An 18,000-nucleotide genomic window follows, 5' to 3' on the forward strand; every position below is an offset into this window, starting at 1 on the left:
AAGTCAGGAAATTGTTGTGTCCGGATGGAAGTACTTTTGTCTGGCCATACATGCAGGTTCTTTGGCTGCTCTGGGAGAAGGCTCATCAAAGTAGATCATGTTAAATATTAGTTCACTTTATTACATAAATAAATAATAGATTTACTTAACTTTGGCAAACTTCTTTGCCACAGGGCTGCTTGTTAGAATTGTCTTTGACTCTGAAAGCATCACCTGATGCACAGATTAACAAACTGTTCTCTTGCAGTACAAAATGCAATCTTGACTAAAGTGCAGGTTCATCAGAAATTTTAACTGTGACTATGATGATGAGTGCTGTAGCTGGTGTCTCGAACTGGTGTGAGCACTTCCTGGTTCAACTCTATGTTGACCTCAGTGTGAGGGCACTGCAGTGCTGGGAGAGAGGTACGGTCTTCAGGAGTGCCACTCGTATGTTGTTGCAGATTGCAGTGAGAATTGAATAATGTCTGTGGTATAGAGTTTGGTATTGCAACGAGCTCTCTGGATAATGCCACAGACATAACCATATAGGTCTTGGAAGCAGTTGTTTGGAGTGTGGCATGATACAGGTATGAACCCTGAGCAAGACGAAGAATCCTGAAGAAAATCCTAGGATCTCAGCTGAAGACTTAGCCAACTGGGAACAACCAGGAGATACCTAAAGGAGATCCCAGCATACTGACTGAAGACTCAGCCAACTGAAGAAGGTCCCTGCAACTGGGGACGTCCAGAAGAGCCCCAAAGAAGATCCAAAGAAGTTGGCTGATGCCTCATCCAATCAGTGACTACCACTAGAGAGCTAAAGAAGATCATAGCAAGTAGGCTGGAGACTAAGCCAAATGGGATCTGAAGAAGGTCCCTGTAACTAAACTGTAGACTTGGAGAACTAGGGACGTCCAGAAGAGTCCCAAAGAAGATCCCAACAAGTCGGCTGCTGTTTGATCCAATTACGGACGACCAGTAGAGAGCTAAAGAAGATCGTAGCAAGTAGGCTGGAGACTAAGCCAAATGGGATCTGAAGAAGGTCCCTGTAAATAAATTGTAGACTTGGAGAACTGGAGATGTCCAGAAGTCCCAAAGAAGATCCCAACAAGACACCTGATGTCTGATCCAATTAGGGACGACCAGTAGAAAGCTAAAGAAAATCATAGCAAGTAGGCTGGAGACTAAGCCAACTGGGATCTGAAGAAGGTCCCTGCATGTAAACTAGACTTGGAGAAATGGGGACGTCCAGAAGAGTCTCGACGAAGATCCCAACAAGTCGACTGATGTCTGATCCAATCAGGGACTACCAGTAGAGAGCTAAAGAAGATCATAGGAAGTAGGCTGGAGACTAAGCCAACTGGGATCTGAAGAAGGTCCATGTAACTAAACTGTAGACTTGGAGAACTGGGGACGTCCAGAAGAGTCCCAAAGAAGATCCCAACAAGTCGGCTGATGTGTGATCCAATCAGGGACTACCAGCAGAGAGCTAAAGAAGATCATAGCAAGTAGGCTGGAGACTAAGCCAACTGAGGACAACGACAAGGGTTCTGATAAAGACCTAAGCAAAGTGGTCGAAATGTCGATTACTGAAGCATTACAATCCAACTGATTTTACCTCTGATGACAACAGTTACAGAAGCAAGCAGGCACTTATAATCTAAATCGGACTGTATTGGCGAGGTCACTGGTACAACGGGATTTGGGACGGGGGGACAGCGCCGGTTACCTGCTCCTCTATGACCCCGATGTCGGCCTGCGGCCGCACGCTGACTCTCCTGGCCGGGGGCAGCGGCAGAGTGTCCTTCGGGTGGAGCAGCGCCCCCAGCAGGGCCTCGGCGGCTCGCAGCTGCTCGGGGTCGACGTCGACGTCTCGCTTGCTGGGCTGGGCGCGGGCCGAGCCTGCGCCAGCGCTGGGGCGGCTCTCCGCCCCCGCCACCTCCTGCTCCTCCAGCACCGCCTCCAGGTCGGAGGCGGCGCGCGACGCGTGCGGGCTCTGGTGGGAAGTCGCGAACTCTGCAACACATTGGCCACACACTGTAAGGAAAGGGGACATTGCTCACACTCGTTTTGGTGTAGAACACGAACCAGCACTTTAGTGCAGAATACGATCCACTGAGACAGGCGTGGGTGTCGTATTCGCAATTTCTGAGCTCTGTAGCACCCACTGACAAGCCAGAACCTGTCAGTAGCGTATTGATCCACATTTTGAACGCAAGATAGCAGCGATCCTGCGTGGCAGGGACTCAACAAGTCTTTGCTAGATTTCCAGAGCTATGTGGCACAAGATTTTAGACTTATTTCTATGCCACCCATGTTTTCTAAAGTTATTGAAAAGGCTGTGAGGTACTGGATGGGTTAAACAAGAGGTTTCGAACGCTAGGCATTTTTTTCGATTTAACTATGGCGTTAGATTGTGTTGATCACAAAATATTGCTCTATAAGTTGGACCATTATGGAATGCGGGTAGTAGCTCACAATTGCTTTACCTCTTGCTTTGACTACAAACAGCAAAAGGTCTTTATTCACTGTGTTGAGAATAGCTGTTGTGTGGGGTCTGAGTGGGGTACAGTCAAGTGGGGGGTGCCCCAGGGATCAGTGTTAGGGCCTCTCCTGTTCCTTATTAATGTAAATGATATGTCCTATAATATTACAGATAATTCTATAATATTTTTGTTTGCTGATGACACTAGCTTGGTAGTAAAGGTGTTCTGTGTAACACTGGCTCTGTTTCAAACAGTGCACTTCATGACGTAAGTTCATGGCTTGTAGAAAATAAACTAACACTAAATCACAGTAAGACTCATTTTTCACAGTTTCTAACACCCAATTCAACAAAACCCAAAGTTTCAAATTCACAGTATGGGCATATGATTAGTGAAACAGTTAAAGTTTCTAGGTGTTCAGATAGATAGTAAACTGTCGTGGAACGCCCACGTTCAGGATCTTGTTCAAAGACCTAATGCTGCCATTTTTACTATTCGAAAGGTATCTGATGTAAGTGGTCGTTCGACATGAATATTAGGCTAATTTGCTTATTTTCATTCGCTTATGTCATATGGTAGGCAACGGCCTTGCCGCAGTGGATACACCGGCTCCCGCGCGATCACCGAAGCGCTGTCTGGCGTGGTCGGCACTTGGGTGGGTGACCATCCAGGCCGCCATGCGCTGTTGCCATTTTTCGGGGTGCACTCAGCGTCGTGATGCCAATTGAGGAGCTACTCGACCGAATAGTAGCGGCTTCGGTCAAAAATACCATCATAACGACCGGCAGAGTGGTGTGCTGACCCCACACCCCTCCTATCTGCATCCTCCACTGAGGATGACACGGCGGTCGGATGGTCCCGGTACGCCACTCGTGGCCTGAAGACGGAGTGCTTCTGGTATTATATTTTGGGGTAATTCTTCCCATTCTTAAAGGATATTTTTTGCTCAGAAATGGGCAGTTCAGGCATTAAGTTGTGTAAGTTCGTGAACCTCTTTTCAACCCCTGATCACTAGTCTGTGTATTCTGACATTGGCTTCTCAACACACACACACACACACACACACACACACATATATATATATATATATATATATATATATATATATATATATATATATATATATACTGTCGGTTCTTGTTAACAATATCACTGCATTCCCAAGAATTAGCAACTTTCATTCAGTTAATATTAGTCAGAAATCCAATCTGCATTTGGACTGCATTTCCTTGCCTCTTGTGCAGAAAGGTGTGTGGTACACTGGTGTATCCATTTTCAATGAGCTACCACAATAATTCAAAAATCTTAGCACTATTTCACGCGCTTTCAAATCAAAACCGAAGAGTTTCCTCATAGGCCACTCCTTCTATTCTGTATAAGAGTTCCGTGGAAAATTTAGCTGATCCCTATGCTTTATTGTTGACTGCGTTTACTTAAACTTATAGCTAGTCTTTTTTTGGGTTCATAAACATTTCATTTCATTTGTTCTTACTTTTATGTTGTAATTTCATTTACTGACAGGTTCGAAAACCTTGGAGATTTGCTCCTCAATTTGATCCTACGGAACTAGACTTGCAAAATAAAAAAAAAAATATGTTTATTGCACCGGTCATGCAGTTCTAGTAAACTACTTGTTGGTGATCAAATGAAGCTATATAATTCCAGAGACCTTTTCAAGTCTCAAATATCTATTATGTATGTCTGAACTGACGAATGAAAGTATTTTCCAAGGCCAGGATTCGAACCTGTGTCTGGTGCTCACTAGGCAGTTGTGCTAATTATTACGCCACAACTGCACAGATTACCTAGTATGTCTCCCTCCTGGAATAGCACCTCAGCATCGAATGAAATGGGGGTTCCTACCTGAAACCCAGGCATAAGGTGGTTAGTAAAATGAAACTACATAGTTCCCAAGACCTTACGCGGTGTATACATGCAGACTAAAGTGAAAAATGAAAATTTGTTCCAAGGCCGGTACTCGAACCAAGTCTCCTGCTCATTAGGCTGATGCGCTAATCACTATGCCACCCTGGACCAGGGTCCCTGGTACAGTGAACACCAGGAATCTCCATTTCGTTCGATGCTGAGTTCTTATTGCAATACACTTGGAGAGCCTCTGCAATGGTGTTTGAGTTTACAGGGAATACCAAGTCGGTTGAGGCGTGAATGAGAATTTGGATTGAGGATGGAGGTGTGCTAGGGTAGTCCTTGCAGTTGTGCAAAGCCACTGTGCCAGGGTGGTGTATTGGTTAGAGCATCTGCGTAGGGAGCAGCAGACCTGAGTTTGAATCCAAGCCTTCCTACAAATTTTCGTTCATCGCTTCAATCTGCCATTTATACTTGTCGGTCGTTTGTGGACATGAAGCTGGCGACTAATAGCGTCCAAGATATGCCCTCAGTTTCAGGTCAGGCGAACTGCGTGGCCATGTCATCAATGCGAGTTCATTGTCATGCTCTTCAGTTCACTGTAGCACCATACTGGCATTGTGATGCGGAGAGTTACTCTGCTGGAAAATGCCTTCACCGTCAGGGAGATCCGCATGATGGAGGGACACATATGACCGCGATTTATGTGTATGTTGTCCATAGCTGCCATGATGTCTTCGATTACTATCACAGACCACACAGAAGCACAGGTTAACGTTCCCCAAAGCATAATACTATCCCCACCGGGCTGTGTTGTGGCACGATGCTGCTACTGTTATTTATTCCCACATAAATCGGCAATTTACTACCAAAATTATACCACAATAATGATTTACTTTGAATAATTTAATAATAGGCGCCATGTAAACAATGATTTTATGTTATATCTACAATAACTTTTTACATACATTTTTTCTCTAGAGATGTAACATGTTTTTCAAATGTAGCACCCATTTAGTTGTGAATCTGCTTGTGATTATCTTCTCTGATAACTTAATTGTTTAATATTTCATATTTAAGTTCTTGTATTATTGAAAACATGGGTCCTGTTGTGATTTATCATATGCTTCAAATGGTTCAAATGGCTCTGAGCACTATGGGACTTAACATCTGAGGGTATCAGTCCCCTAGAACTTAGAACTACTTGATCCTAACTAAGCTAAGGACATCAAACACATCCATGCCCGAGGCAGGATTCTAACCTGCGACCGTAGCAGCAGTGCGGTTCCGGACTGAAACGCCTAGAACCACTCAGTCACATCGGCCGGCTATCACATACTAGCCTAGGACCTGGCATTGTGAGGATATGTATTCCAATCCTGTTAGTCCATTTCCTCCTTCCCTTTGTGTCCAACTCCTTCTTCCTACATTTCTTCATCCATTCATCCTCCCGCCTTCTCTCCGTCCATCTCATCCTTCTTCCTTTCTCAGATCATATCCTCCTCTCCCATCTTTCTTTCTCTCTACACCCCCTCCTCCCACTTATCTGGGTCCATCTCTTCCTCCCCACTTTCTTTCTCCAAATCATCCCCCCGCCCCACCCTCGCACCTCCCCCCCCCCCCCCAGCCATTGTAGGCTGGTGGTTCTTACCCCTGCAGTATCTCTTTCGAGACAGTAAGTCATATATCTACCAAGTTTGCTTGGAATTGACCCAGTGGTTTAAGAGGAGTTTTTAACCTGTGGCTTTGCCAGAACACGCGTATGTGACACAAACTGGTGTCCACAATTAAAGCAACAATCGGAAATTTTGCAAGACTGCGTTTATTTTGCCACCACAAAATAGTACAAACATGTAATAGTAGAAACAATGTAAAGAATACAGAACGTAAGCAACTGCAACATGCATAACGTTCTGCGTTGTTCTCCAATTTAATGGATTTCTACACAAATTCTGACCACTGGTTAATGTGCTCAGTATGGGTTGTGAGGGCCCGCCCGGTTAGCCAAGCGGTCTAATGCATGGCTTTCTGGAGTGGGAAGGAGCGCCTGGTCCCCGGCACGAATCTGCCCAGCGGACTTGTGTCGAGGTCCGGTGAGATGGCCGGCCAGTGGATGGTTTTTAGGCAGTTTTCCATCTGCCTCTGCGAATGCGGGCTGGTTCCCCTTATTCCACCTCAGCTACATTATGTCGGTGATTGCTGTGCAAACAAGTTCTCCACATACGCGTACACCACCATTACTCTACCACGCAAACATAGGCGTTACACTCGTCTGGTGTGAGACGTTTGCTGGGGGGGTCCAAATGGTTCAAATGGCTCTGAGCACTATGGGACTTAACTTCCGAGGTCATCAGTCCCCTAGAACTAAGGACATCACACACATCCATTAGCGCCTAGAACCGCTCGGCTACTCTGGCCGGCTTGGGAGGGGGAGTGTCCACCAGGGGCCAAACCACACAATAACCATGCGTTCGGTGTGGGGCAGCGGAGGGGTGAAGTGGACTGCGGTAGTCGTCGTGGGGTTGTGGACCACTGTGGCTGCGGTGGGGACAGAGCCTCTCTGTCTTTTCTAGGTCCCCAGTTAACATACAATACATACAATTGGTTGTGACCACGTCCGGCGGCAATTCAGGCTTGAAAACGACGGGACATACTGTAAATGATGTCATCAGTCTCATGTTGACCCAATAACGCCCGTTCTTCCAGAGAGCTGCTCTCGAGTCTTGGAGATGCTGACGTGATACAACCTGTCTGCATGGTGCATCCCACGCATGCTCTATGGCATCCAGATCGGGAGAGTGAGGAGGCCACATCATGCGTGCAGTGTCTTCCAAGAAAACATCAACCACCTGTGCTCTATGAGGTCCAGTATTATCGTCCATCAGTACCAAGTCTGGGCCCAAAGCGTCTCGCAACAACCGCGCAAGAGGTCCCAAGACCTTGTCACAATACCTGACAGCAGTTAAACCTTACTGACGCACCCGTATAATTTCACAAAGAGATGTTCGAGTGGTGAGCATAATCCCTGCCCACACCATTAGACATCCTCCTCGATATTGGTCTCTTTCCACAATGTTTGGCTGTCAGATGTGAATCCGTCGAGAATCACTCTTCACACGAAATCGGGACTCATCTCTGAAAAGGACATTGCCCCTCGGTTCTACCGTCCAGATGGCATAGTGACGATTCCACCCTAGACGTTCCCTTCTGTGAAGACGCGTCAGAGGTACACATACAGCACGTCTCCAACACTCTGCCGCAGCCTTCAGTACACCGTTTGCTCTATTGAACACGTCCTGTGGATGCTGCGAGGTCAGATGTCAATTGCTGTGCAGTACTAAGGCGGTACCGTCATGCCCCTGCAGCCAAATAATGGTCCACTCTGTCTGATGTCACACATAGTCGGCCCTGTCCTGGTCTCCAGGATTCAGTTTCGGTCTCTATGATCTATCGCCTCATAAGAGTGTTGTGTACATAGTCCTGCGTAGTCAGCGCGTACACAACTTTCCCACTAGAGCGTGCCCCGCTAAGCACAACAGTGCAGGCGCAGCGCTCGTCCGTCTCCGCACTACGAGATGGCACTGCCTTAGAGACGGACATAATTCTGCTTCCGCCGATTCGCGTATTAATATGTCTCGTAGCCAATGAGATTACTGCTAACGTAGACCCTTTTCTTCTCGCGCATGACACTCGCGCAGTGATACCTGAACGCTCGAGGTATTATAACGAGTGTACAGACCTCCGATTAGTCAGACTGCATCAGTCTGAATTAGTCTGTAGTCAAGTTTCAGTCTGCGCCTAATAAGATTACCATATTCCTGTACATAGCCATGAAGATAAATGAATAGACACTTTGTCAAGTATCAGAGATATGTGAGAATAACATTAGCATACCAAGACCAAAGGAACTTCAGATTGTCAATTGTAAATAGCGTCCAGAACCAAGTTATTTTTATGCTTGCTATTATTTTAATAAAAGTGTGTGAAAATTAATCAAGTCCTGTTTAAAGTTGGTCACCGTCGATCTGCTACTCTAAGCGTGCAAGTGGCATTTCTATCGTCTGACCTAACGGCAGAAGATAAACACGCCACGATAAGACCACAAGACATATTGCTGACACTCGCCTACTTCGTTAGAGTGACAGGTCAAATAAACTGATGGTGTGTGTACCGAAGGTCTTACAGTACGCACACCACAACGAGAAACAACACTACGACTCACACTAAGCCATTGGTCCACATCAGTTGGCGTCTGTCCTGCTTCCATTCTTCCTATGGCCCTCCATCGCAGAGAGTCTGATAGGAATCTTCTCTGAGCCAAACTGTACCGTCTGTGACTGCGTACACAGTGATTGTGGATATGGGGCTACCCGGCAAACACTACCCCGCTTCATAGGTGCCGTGCCGGCGGCGGTGGCCGAGCGGTTCTAGGCGCTCCAGTCCGGAACCACGCGGCTGCTACAATCGCAGGTTCCAATCCTCCCTCAGGCATGGATGTGTGTGATGTCCTTAGGTTGGTTAGGTTTACTTAGTTCTAAGGGACTGATGACTTCAGATGTTAAGTCCCATAGTGCTTAGAGCCATTTGGACCATTTTTGATAGGTGCCCTGGCATCATCGTTGGCATGGTTATCCGCTGACGGGAATGCCATCTTCCGTGATAGTAATGGCGTCTGTTGACATAATTATATCTTGAATTAGACACAGAACTGGGAAATAACGGTTTGTTGCTTTAATTTTGGACACCAGTGTATATTACGAACATAATTTAGTATATTTCACACAGGTATCTATACTCGATTTCATAGGTACCTTTAGCGAATATCACCCTGCAGTTCCGTTTTCACGTAGCTCAATATTTATGACGTATCTTCTGAAAAGTGTCTCGTAGAAAGATATAATTTTTCAGATATATTCAGTGGTGTATTTTGATGCTGTCTGAGAAATTTGTTGCGATTATTGTAAGTAGTAAGGGCGTAATAAATTAAAATGTGATACATGGTGAGACAGTTTTTAATCCATCCCACTGTTTATGACGTCGTATCTGCTGATCTAGGAGATAGGTACCTCCTCAGCGGTTGTTGCCTGACAGTTAGGAATACGTGTACTATGTTCAGATGAAATCGGTCCAGTGGTTTAGGAGGAAATTTAGAACACACATACATGGACATATACGCAAATCCATTTTTTTAATGTGCATGGACTTCAGAACAGAATAATTCGGCAAGTTAAATCGAAATTGTGTTAAGTAAGCACAGCCACCAGGCGCAAACTAGCTTTTGCAAAGTAAACAAGGAACAACTCTCTGCTATGTCATCTTTGAGGCACCAAAACAACGGAGTTCACTGTCGTTTCCACAAACCTCAAACAGACTGGTCGAAGAATCAGCACTGACTGAAGAAGAAAGTAGTCGTCTGTGATACAGATATCTTTGATTCTTGAAACATTCCTCGCTGATAGACTGATAGAATACGGCATCATATTTCAAGGGCGGATCATGGCCATTAATAGTTCCTCTACCGATATTTAGGTTGGTAAACTAATAACCACATTCAAGGTAAATGGGAGATTAGTTCACGATACCGAAGCGTGTTTACTTCGATTCTGACTCATCAAATGACGTGATGCAAAGCTGTACTTTGGGGTAAAGTTCGTATATGTCACAGCTAATCCAGTCTCAAAAACAATGCCCATCACAGACAAAACTTGTGCATGTGCTGGAAAAATGTCTGAAGTGTTGTTGTTGTTGTGGTCTTCAGTCCTGAGACTGGTTTGATACAGCTCTCCATGCTACTCTATCCTGTGCAAGCTTCTTCATCTCCCAGTACCTACCGCAACCTACATCCTTCTGTATCTGTTAAGTGTATTCATCTCTTGGTCTCCCCCTACGATTTTTACCCTCCACGCTGCCCTCCAATACTAAATTGGTGATCCCTTGATGCCTCAGAACATGTCCTACCAACCGATCCCTTCTACTGGTCAAGTTGTGCCACAAGCTTCTCTTCTCCCCAATCCTATTCAATACTTCCTCATTAGTTATGTGATCTCCCATCTAATCTTCAGCAGTCTTCTGTAGCACCACATTTCGAAAGCTTCTATTCTCTTCTTGTCCAAACTATTTACCGTCTATGTTTCACTTCCATACATGGCTACACTCCATACAAATACTTTCAGAAATGACTTCCTGACACTTAAATCTATACTCGAAGTTAACAAATTTCTCTTCTTCAGAAACGCTTTCCTTGCCAATGTCAGTCTACATTTCATATCCTCTCCACTTCGACCATCATCAGTTATTTTGCTCCCCAAATAGCAAAACTCCTTTACTATCTTAAGTGTCTTATTTCCTAATCTAATATTCTCAACATCACCCCACTTAATTCGACTACATTCCATTATACTCGTTTTGCTTTTGTTGATGTTCATCTTATATCCTCCCTTCAAGACACTGTCCATTCCGTTCAACTGCTCTTCCAAGTCCTTTGCTGTCTCTGACAGAGTTACAATGTCATCGGCGAACCTCAAAGTTTTTACTTCTTCTCCATGAATTTTAATACCTACTCCGAATTTTTCTTCTGTTTCCTTTACTGCTTGCTCAATATACAGATTGAACAACACCGGGGAGAGGCTACAACCCTGTCTTACTCCTTTCCCAACCACTGCTTCCCTTTCATGCCCCTCGACTCTTATAAGTGCCATCTGGTTTCTGTACAAATTGTAAATAGCCTTTCGCTCCCTGTATTTTACCCCTGCCACCTTTAGAATTTGAAAGAGAGTATTCCAATCGACATTGCAAAAGCTTTCTCTAAGTCTACAAATGCTAGAAACGTAGGTTTGCCTTTCCTTAATCTTTCTTCTAAGATAAGTCGTAAGGTCAGTATTGCCTCACGTGTTCCAGTATTTCTACGGAATCCAAACTGATCTTCCCCGAGGTCGGCTTCTACTAGTTTTTCCATTCGTCTGTAAAGAATTCGTGTCAGTATTTTGCAGCTGTGGCTTATTAAACTGATTGTTCGGTAATTTTCACATCTGTCAACACCTGCTTTCTTTGGGATTGGTATTATTATATTCTTCTTGAAGTCTGAGGGTACTTCGCCTGTTTCATACATCTTGCTCACCAGATGGTAGAGTTTTGTCATGACTGGCTCTCCCAAGACTGTCAGTAGTTCTAATGGAATGTTGTCTACTCCCGGGGTCTTGTTTCGACGCAGGTCTTTCAGTGCTCTGTCAAACTCTTCACGCAGTATCTTATCTCCCATTTCATCTTCATCTACATCCTCTTCCATTTCCATAATATTGTTCTCAAGTACATCGCCCTTGTATAGGCGCTCTATATACTCCTTCCACCTTTCTGCTTTCCCTTCTTTGCTTAGAACTGGGTTGCCATCTGAGCTCTTGATATTCATACAAGTGGTTCTCTTCTCTCCAAAGGTCTCTTTAATTTTCCTGTAGGCAGTATCTATCTTATCCCTAGTGAGATAAGCCTCTACATCCTTACATTTGTCCCCTAGCCATCCCTGCTTAGCCATTTTGCACTTCCTGTCGATCTCGTTTTTGAGACGTTTGTATTCCTTTTTGCCTGCTTCATTTATTGCATTTTTGTATTTTCTCCTTTCATCAATTAAATTCAATATTCCTTCTGTTACCCAAGGATTTCTACTAGCCCTCGTCTTTTTACCTACTTGATCCTCTGCTGCCTTCACTATTTCATCCCTTAAAGCTACCCATTCTTCTTCTAATGTATTTCTTTCCCCCGTTCCTGTCAATTGTTCCCTTACGCTCTCCCTGAAACTCTGTACAACCTCTGGTTCTTTCAGTTTATCCAGGTCCCATCTCCTTAAATTCCCACCTTTTTGCAGTTTCTTCCGTTTTAATCTACAGGTCATAACCAATACATTGTGGTCAGAGTCCACATCTGCCCCTGGAAATGTCTTACAATTTAAAACCTGGTTCCTAAATCTCTGTCTTACCATTATATAATCTATCTGATACCTTTTAGTATCTCCAGGGTTCTTCCATGTATACAACCTTCTATCATGATTCTTAAACCAAGTGTTAGCTATGATTAAGTTGTGCTCTGTGCAAAATTCTACCAGGCGGCTTCCTCTTTCATTTCTTAGCCCCAATCCATATTCACCTACTATGTTTCCTTCTTTCCCTTTTCCTACACTCGAATTCCAGTCACCCATGACTATTAAATTTTCGTCTCCCTTCACTATCTGAATAATTTCTTTTATTTCATCATACATTTCTTCAATTTCTTCGTCATCTGCAGAGCTAGTTGGCATATAAACTTGTACTACTGTAGTAGGTGTGGGCTTCGTATCTATCTTGGCCACAATAATGCGTTCACTATGCTGTTTGTAGTAGCTTACCCGCATTCCTATTTTCCTATTCATTATTAAACCTACTCCTGCATTACCCCTATTTGACTTTGTGTTTATAACCCTGTAGTCATCTGACCAGAAGTCTTGTTCCTCCTGCCACCGAACTTCACTAATTCCCACTATATCTAACTTTAACCTATCCATTTCCCTTTTTAAATTTTCTAACCTACCTGCCCGATTAAGGGATCTGACATTCCACGCTCCGATCCGTAGAACGCCAGTTTTCTTTCTCCTGATAACGACATCCTCTTGAGTAGTCCCCGCCCGGAGATCCGAATGGGGGACTATTTTACCTCCGGAATATTTTACCCAAGAGGACGCCATCATCATTTAATCATACAGTAAAGCTGCATGCCCTCGGGAAAAAGCCGTTCGCAGTACCAGCACAGCAAGGCCGTTTTGGTTATTGTTACAAGGCCAAATCAGTCAATCATCCAGACTGTTGCCCTTGCAACTACTGAAAAGGCTGCTGCCCCTCTTCAGGAACCACACGTTTGTCTGGCCTCTCAACAGATACCCCTCCGTTGTGGTTGCACCTACTGTACGGCTATCTGTATCGTTGAGGCACGCAAGCCTCCCCACCAACGCCAAGGTCCATGGTTCATCACAGACAAAACTTGTGCATGTGCTGGAAAAATGTCTGAAGTACTGAGTTAGAAATGTCGTAGTGTTTATCGGTAAGGTGGTTAGTTGCTGCAGTCGATGGTAGGTGTTGTAATCTCAGGCAACGAAAACTCAGAACACAATTTCCTTTGAAAGTTGAATAAACCTCTCGTTTCATGCCTGTGCCACTGCTTCTGTCATTGTTTTTCACACTTCCGTAAATTTTTCCCCTCCCACCGCCCGCCCACCCACCCCCAACTCTCTAGCTGAGTAATAATAAGTTACTACTTACCTGATTCCTGATCATAAAAAATTCTGTATATTACATACAGCCTTGAGTGGGTTAAGGATCATTTATGTTTTGGATGTTGTGTCACTTCTTATCTTCCGTGCTAGCTAAGAAAATGTAAGAAAACCCGCAGGTAACACGCGAAATAACGCCATATATAGCGATTCTGTGTTTCAAATGGACGTAAAATAGAAAAATACAAAAAGTTTCGTTCTTTGAAGCGAAGAAGCTGCAGAATGTAAGGTAAATGAGAAACTGACAGCATACACGACTAATAGCGTCGTATGAGGTGTGTGTGAACAGACAAGTAAATGTAAATTTTCCAAATTTACATTCATTCAGCAAAACCTTTGAGCACAGCAAAAGCTAAAAATACAGAATGCTTCAAATCAGCGATATCTGTCACTAACTGTAAACTACATGGAAATTAATGAAAAATCTTTGGCACCTAATTATGCTTCCCTTATTTATGTAAATAACTTCGATCAAAATTCATAAAAACTTCACAAGAGGTTAACATGTTTTCTTTTTTCAGAAAGGAAATAACAATTACTAGAGATAGCACTTAAAATGTAGAAATATACTTAAGTACCATAATAACAAAACTGTGAAGTAGTATCTTATATAAGGTGAAATTTCTCTCCAGGCTTAAGGATTTTTCTATTCTCTGTCTCCATCCTATGTGGGTGCCCCTGAGGCACTGTATACCTCTGATGGACAAAGTACTCGTGGATAGTCTTTGTTACAGTGGGCGTGCACATGGCCTTTGTTGCTGGACACATGGGCAGTCTTTGTTTACAGTTGTCACAGGGACAGCCTTTATTTACAGTGGACAGTTGGATGCCTTTGTTTGCATATAATTTCTGGTGGGTCTTTGTATACAGTGGACAAGTGGGCAGCCTTTGTTTACTGTAGTCACATGGACAGCCTGTGCTTGCAATAGACAGCTGGAAGGCCTTTGTTTACAGGGAACATGCAGTGGTCATTTCCTTGCATTGGAAATTGGGCAGCCTTTGTTTACAGTGGACAGCTGGATCGCCTTTGTTTACAGATAATTAGTCATGGACCTTTGTTTATAGTGGCTGGTGGGTAGCCTTTGTTTACAGTGATCATGGAGCCAGCCTTTGTTTATAGTGGACAGCTGGATGGCCATTGTTTACAGAGAATATGTAGTGGGCATTTGTTCACAGTGGACAGTTGGGCAGCCTTTGTTTACAGTGGTTACACGGACAGCCTTTGTTTGCAGAGCTGTATTACCTTTATTTACAGAGAACATCTAGCTTGCCTTTTTTTTTACAGTGGACACATGGGTGATCTTAGTTTACAGTGGCCACAGGGACAGCTTTTGCTTACAGTGAACAGTTTGAAGAACTTTGCTTATAAATAAGTTGTGGTCAGCCTTTGTTTACAGTGACAGGTACATAGCATTGATTTACACTGGTCATGGGGATAGCCCTTGTTTAAAAACGTGGACTGCTAGATGGCTGTTGTTTACAGAGAACATGTGGCAGCCCTTTGTTTACATTGGATAGGTGGCAGCCATTGTTTACAGTGGCCGCAGGGATAGCCTTTGTTTACAGTAGACAGATGGATGGTCTTTGTTTACATAGAACATGTGGCAGGCCTTTGTTTACAGTGGTCAGTTGGGCAGACTTTGTTTACAATGGTCACATGAACAGCCTTTTCTACTGTGGACAGCTGGATGGCCTTCGTTTACAGAGAACACTTAGTGGTGAGCCTTGGTTTCCAGCGGGCAGGTGGTCAGCCTTTGTTGGTTGGTTGTTTTGGGGAAGGAGACCAGACAGCGACGTCATTGGTCTCATCAGATTAGGGAAGGACAGGGAAGGAAGTCGTCCGTGACCTTTGAAAGGAACCATCCCGGCATTTGCCTGGAGTGATTTAGGGAAATCACGGAAAACCTAAATCAGGATGGCCGGACGCGGGATTGAACCGTGGTCTTCCCGAAGGCGAGTCCAGTGTCTAACCACTGCGCCACCTCGCTCGGTCAGCCTTTGAGTACAGTGGTCATGGGGACAGGCTTTGTTTACAGTTGACAGCTGGGTGGTCTTTGTTTACAGAGAACATTTGGCAGGTCTTTGTTTACAGTGGACATGTGGGCAGGTTTTGCTTGCAGTGGAGGCATGGATGGTCTTCATTTACACTTACCTCTGACAGTGCGTCGCTGCCCGGCATCCCCCGCATGGTAGAGCACGAACTCCTCCCCTGGCCTGGGTTCCGTGATGACAGACACCTCAGCCGGTCGAGGCAAGGCGGGCGCGGCCAGAAGCGCCAACATCAACAACCTGAAACAAGCAAGAGACAGGGCCATGTAATTATATTCAGCCACACATTTTAGGTTATTTATTTCCCAATTAACACACACATCACTTAATCACGCTAAATTCAGAGACAGTGCTACTAGATCGCTGATAATGGCAGAAATCGGAAATGGAGTAGAGTCGACGCGAAATGTTCCGACTTCTGCTGGCGTTACTCAATGAGAACTAGGGGACAATTGGGATTCAAGCTAAGGTCAGGAACTGAACACTGAACAGGCTTTAAAATTGTATTTTGTTGTTTTGCTCCTCATATCCGAGATAATCCCTATTATATATAAAAAATATTTGCTGGTTTGACGTTCATTGGACCTTGTCATGACCTTGAACAATATATCATTTTATACGTAAAATTTGCGACTCTTTCCAAATCTTAAACCAAACGCTAGGGTTCGCTTTGGCCTCCAAATCACCTTGAAAATCATGATCAAGGCCACGGCCGTTAGTACGAGTATCAACGTGTGACTCTCTCTTCCACCTACAACTTTTGTCTGAAACATTTTGCTGTATCTCATCTCCATTCCGAGTTGTTTATGGATTAGAATGGTGCGCCCTGTATAATTAAGGCGATACGGCCAGTGATCCCTCCAGTGCAGTTCCATACCGGGTTCGAACTCTTACGGAAATCGACGAGTAATGAGGTTAATGGCCGTGTGTGGTTCGAGGACTATTCGGAAAGTAAGGTCCGACCAGTCACGATATGGAAGCCACTTTGGAAATCAAAAATTTTTGTTTACAGCAGTTAGCCACACCTTCCAGCTACTTCTCTGCATAGACACTTCTCAGACTTTTGTCGTAGCGATGTAACAACTTTCCAGTACCCTCGTCATACCAGACAGCCACCTGTGCCTACACTGGTCTGCAGCTCGTTGTCTGTGCCAAAATGTTTTCTTCATAAGCAGCGGTTTATGTGAGCAGGGATGAAACTTCCTGTTGTTGTTGTGGTCTTCAGTCCAGAGACTGGTTTGATGTAGCTCTCCATCCTACTCTATCCTGTGCAAGCTACTTCATCTCCCAGTACCTACTGCAACTTACATCCTTCTGAACCTGCTTAGTGCATTCATCTCTTGGTCTCCCTCTCCTATTTTTACCCTCCACGCTCTCCTCCAATACTAAACTTGTGATCCTTTGATGCCTCGGTACATGTCCTACCAACCAATCCCTTCTTCTAATCAAGTTGTGCCACAAATTCCTCTTCTCCCCAATTCTGTTCAGTACCTCCTCATTAGTTACGTGCTCTATCCATCTTCAGAATTCTTCTGTAGCACCACGTTTCGAAAGCTTCTATTCTCAAAACTATTTATCGTCCATGTTTCACTTTCATACATGGCTACAATCTATACAACTTTGGGGGAGCAAATTACGGGCTGTATTATGGGTGATCAAACACTTCCCAAACGACAACGCCGCAGGAGCATCTTCATTGCCCCTGAAGAGCGTGGTTGAGAACTGTATGACAGTTGTGTTATGGGGGGTGCATAACATCAGGCGAAATCTCTCACCAGCCCCTCGTACTTGGCGAGAGACACTGTGTTCTAGCCATGTTTATGTGGTCACTATTCTCTCAGAACTGAAAATAACGACGTGACGTGATCGACGGGAACACTAGAGGCACTGCCCAACACATCAGTGCAAATCTTAATCGGATGTTCTTTGTGGTTTCCGTTTCGCACCCGATCGGAACTTCCTTTGCGAATAGGTCTCGTATCAGTTGAGAATTTGGCTCTGACGAGAACCGTCATGGGTAGTCTGTGCCGTTGCAGCAACCACCGCAGGTTATCAACATTTAAGTAAGTTTGGACGTGGTATTATAGTTGGCGCACGACCGATGGGACACAGCATTTCCGATGTAGCGATGAAGTGGGGATTTTGCTGAACGACTATGAGTGTACCGTGAATATCAGGAATCCTGTAAAAAATCAAATCTCCGACATCGCTGGGCCGAAAAAGATCCTGCAAAAACGGGAGCAAAGACGACTGAACAGAATCGTTCAGCGTGAAAGAAGGACAGCCCTCGCTCATATTGCTGCAGATTTCAATGCTGGGCCATCA

The 18,000-nt window shown here is 44.5% G+C and overlaps 1 protein-coding gene across 1 annotated transcript in view; it reads right to left on the reverse strand.

The window, feature by feature from the left end:
- Positions 1 to 18,000, reverse strand: part of LOC126427409 (uncharacterized) — a 284,724-nt gene that overhangs the window by 104,174 nt on the left and 162,550 nt on the right. Inside the window, exons 2-3 of the mRNA XM_050089779.1 lie at positions 15,779 to 15,915; positions 1,712 to 1,998 (exon numbers count right to left, since the gene is read on the reverse strand). Coding sequence (XP_049945736.1) covers positions 1,712 to 1,998; positions 15,779 to 15,915 — 424 coding nt within the window. The remainder of the gene's footprint in view (positions 1 to 1,711; positions 1,999 to 15,778; positions 15,916 to 18,000) is intronic.

This window comes from Schistocerca serialis, chromosome 11 (assembly GCF_023864345.2).
Source record: "Schistocerca serialis cubense isolate TAMUIC-IGC-003099 chromosome 11, iqSchSeri2.2, whole genome shotgun sequence".
Classification (NCBI taxonomy): Eukaryota; Metazoa; Arthropoda; class Insecta; order Orthoptera; family Acrididae; genus Schistocerca; species Schistocerca serialis.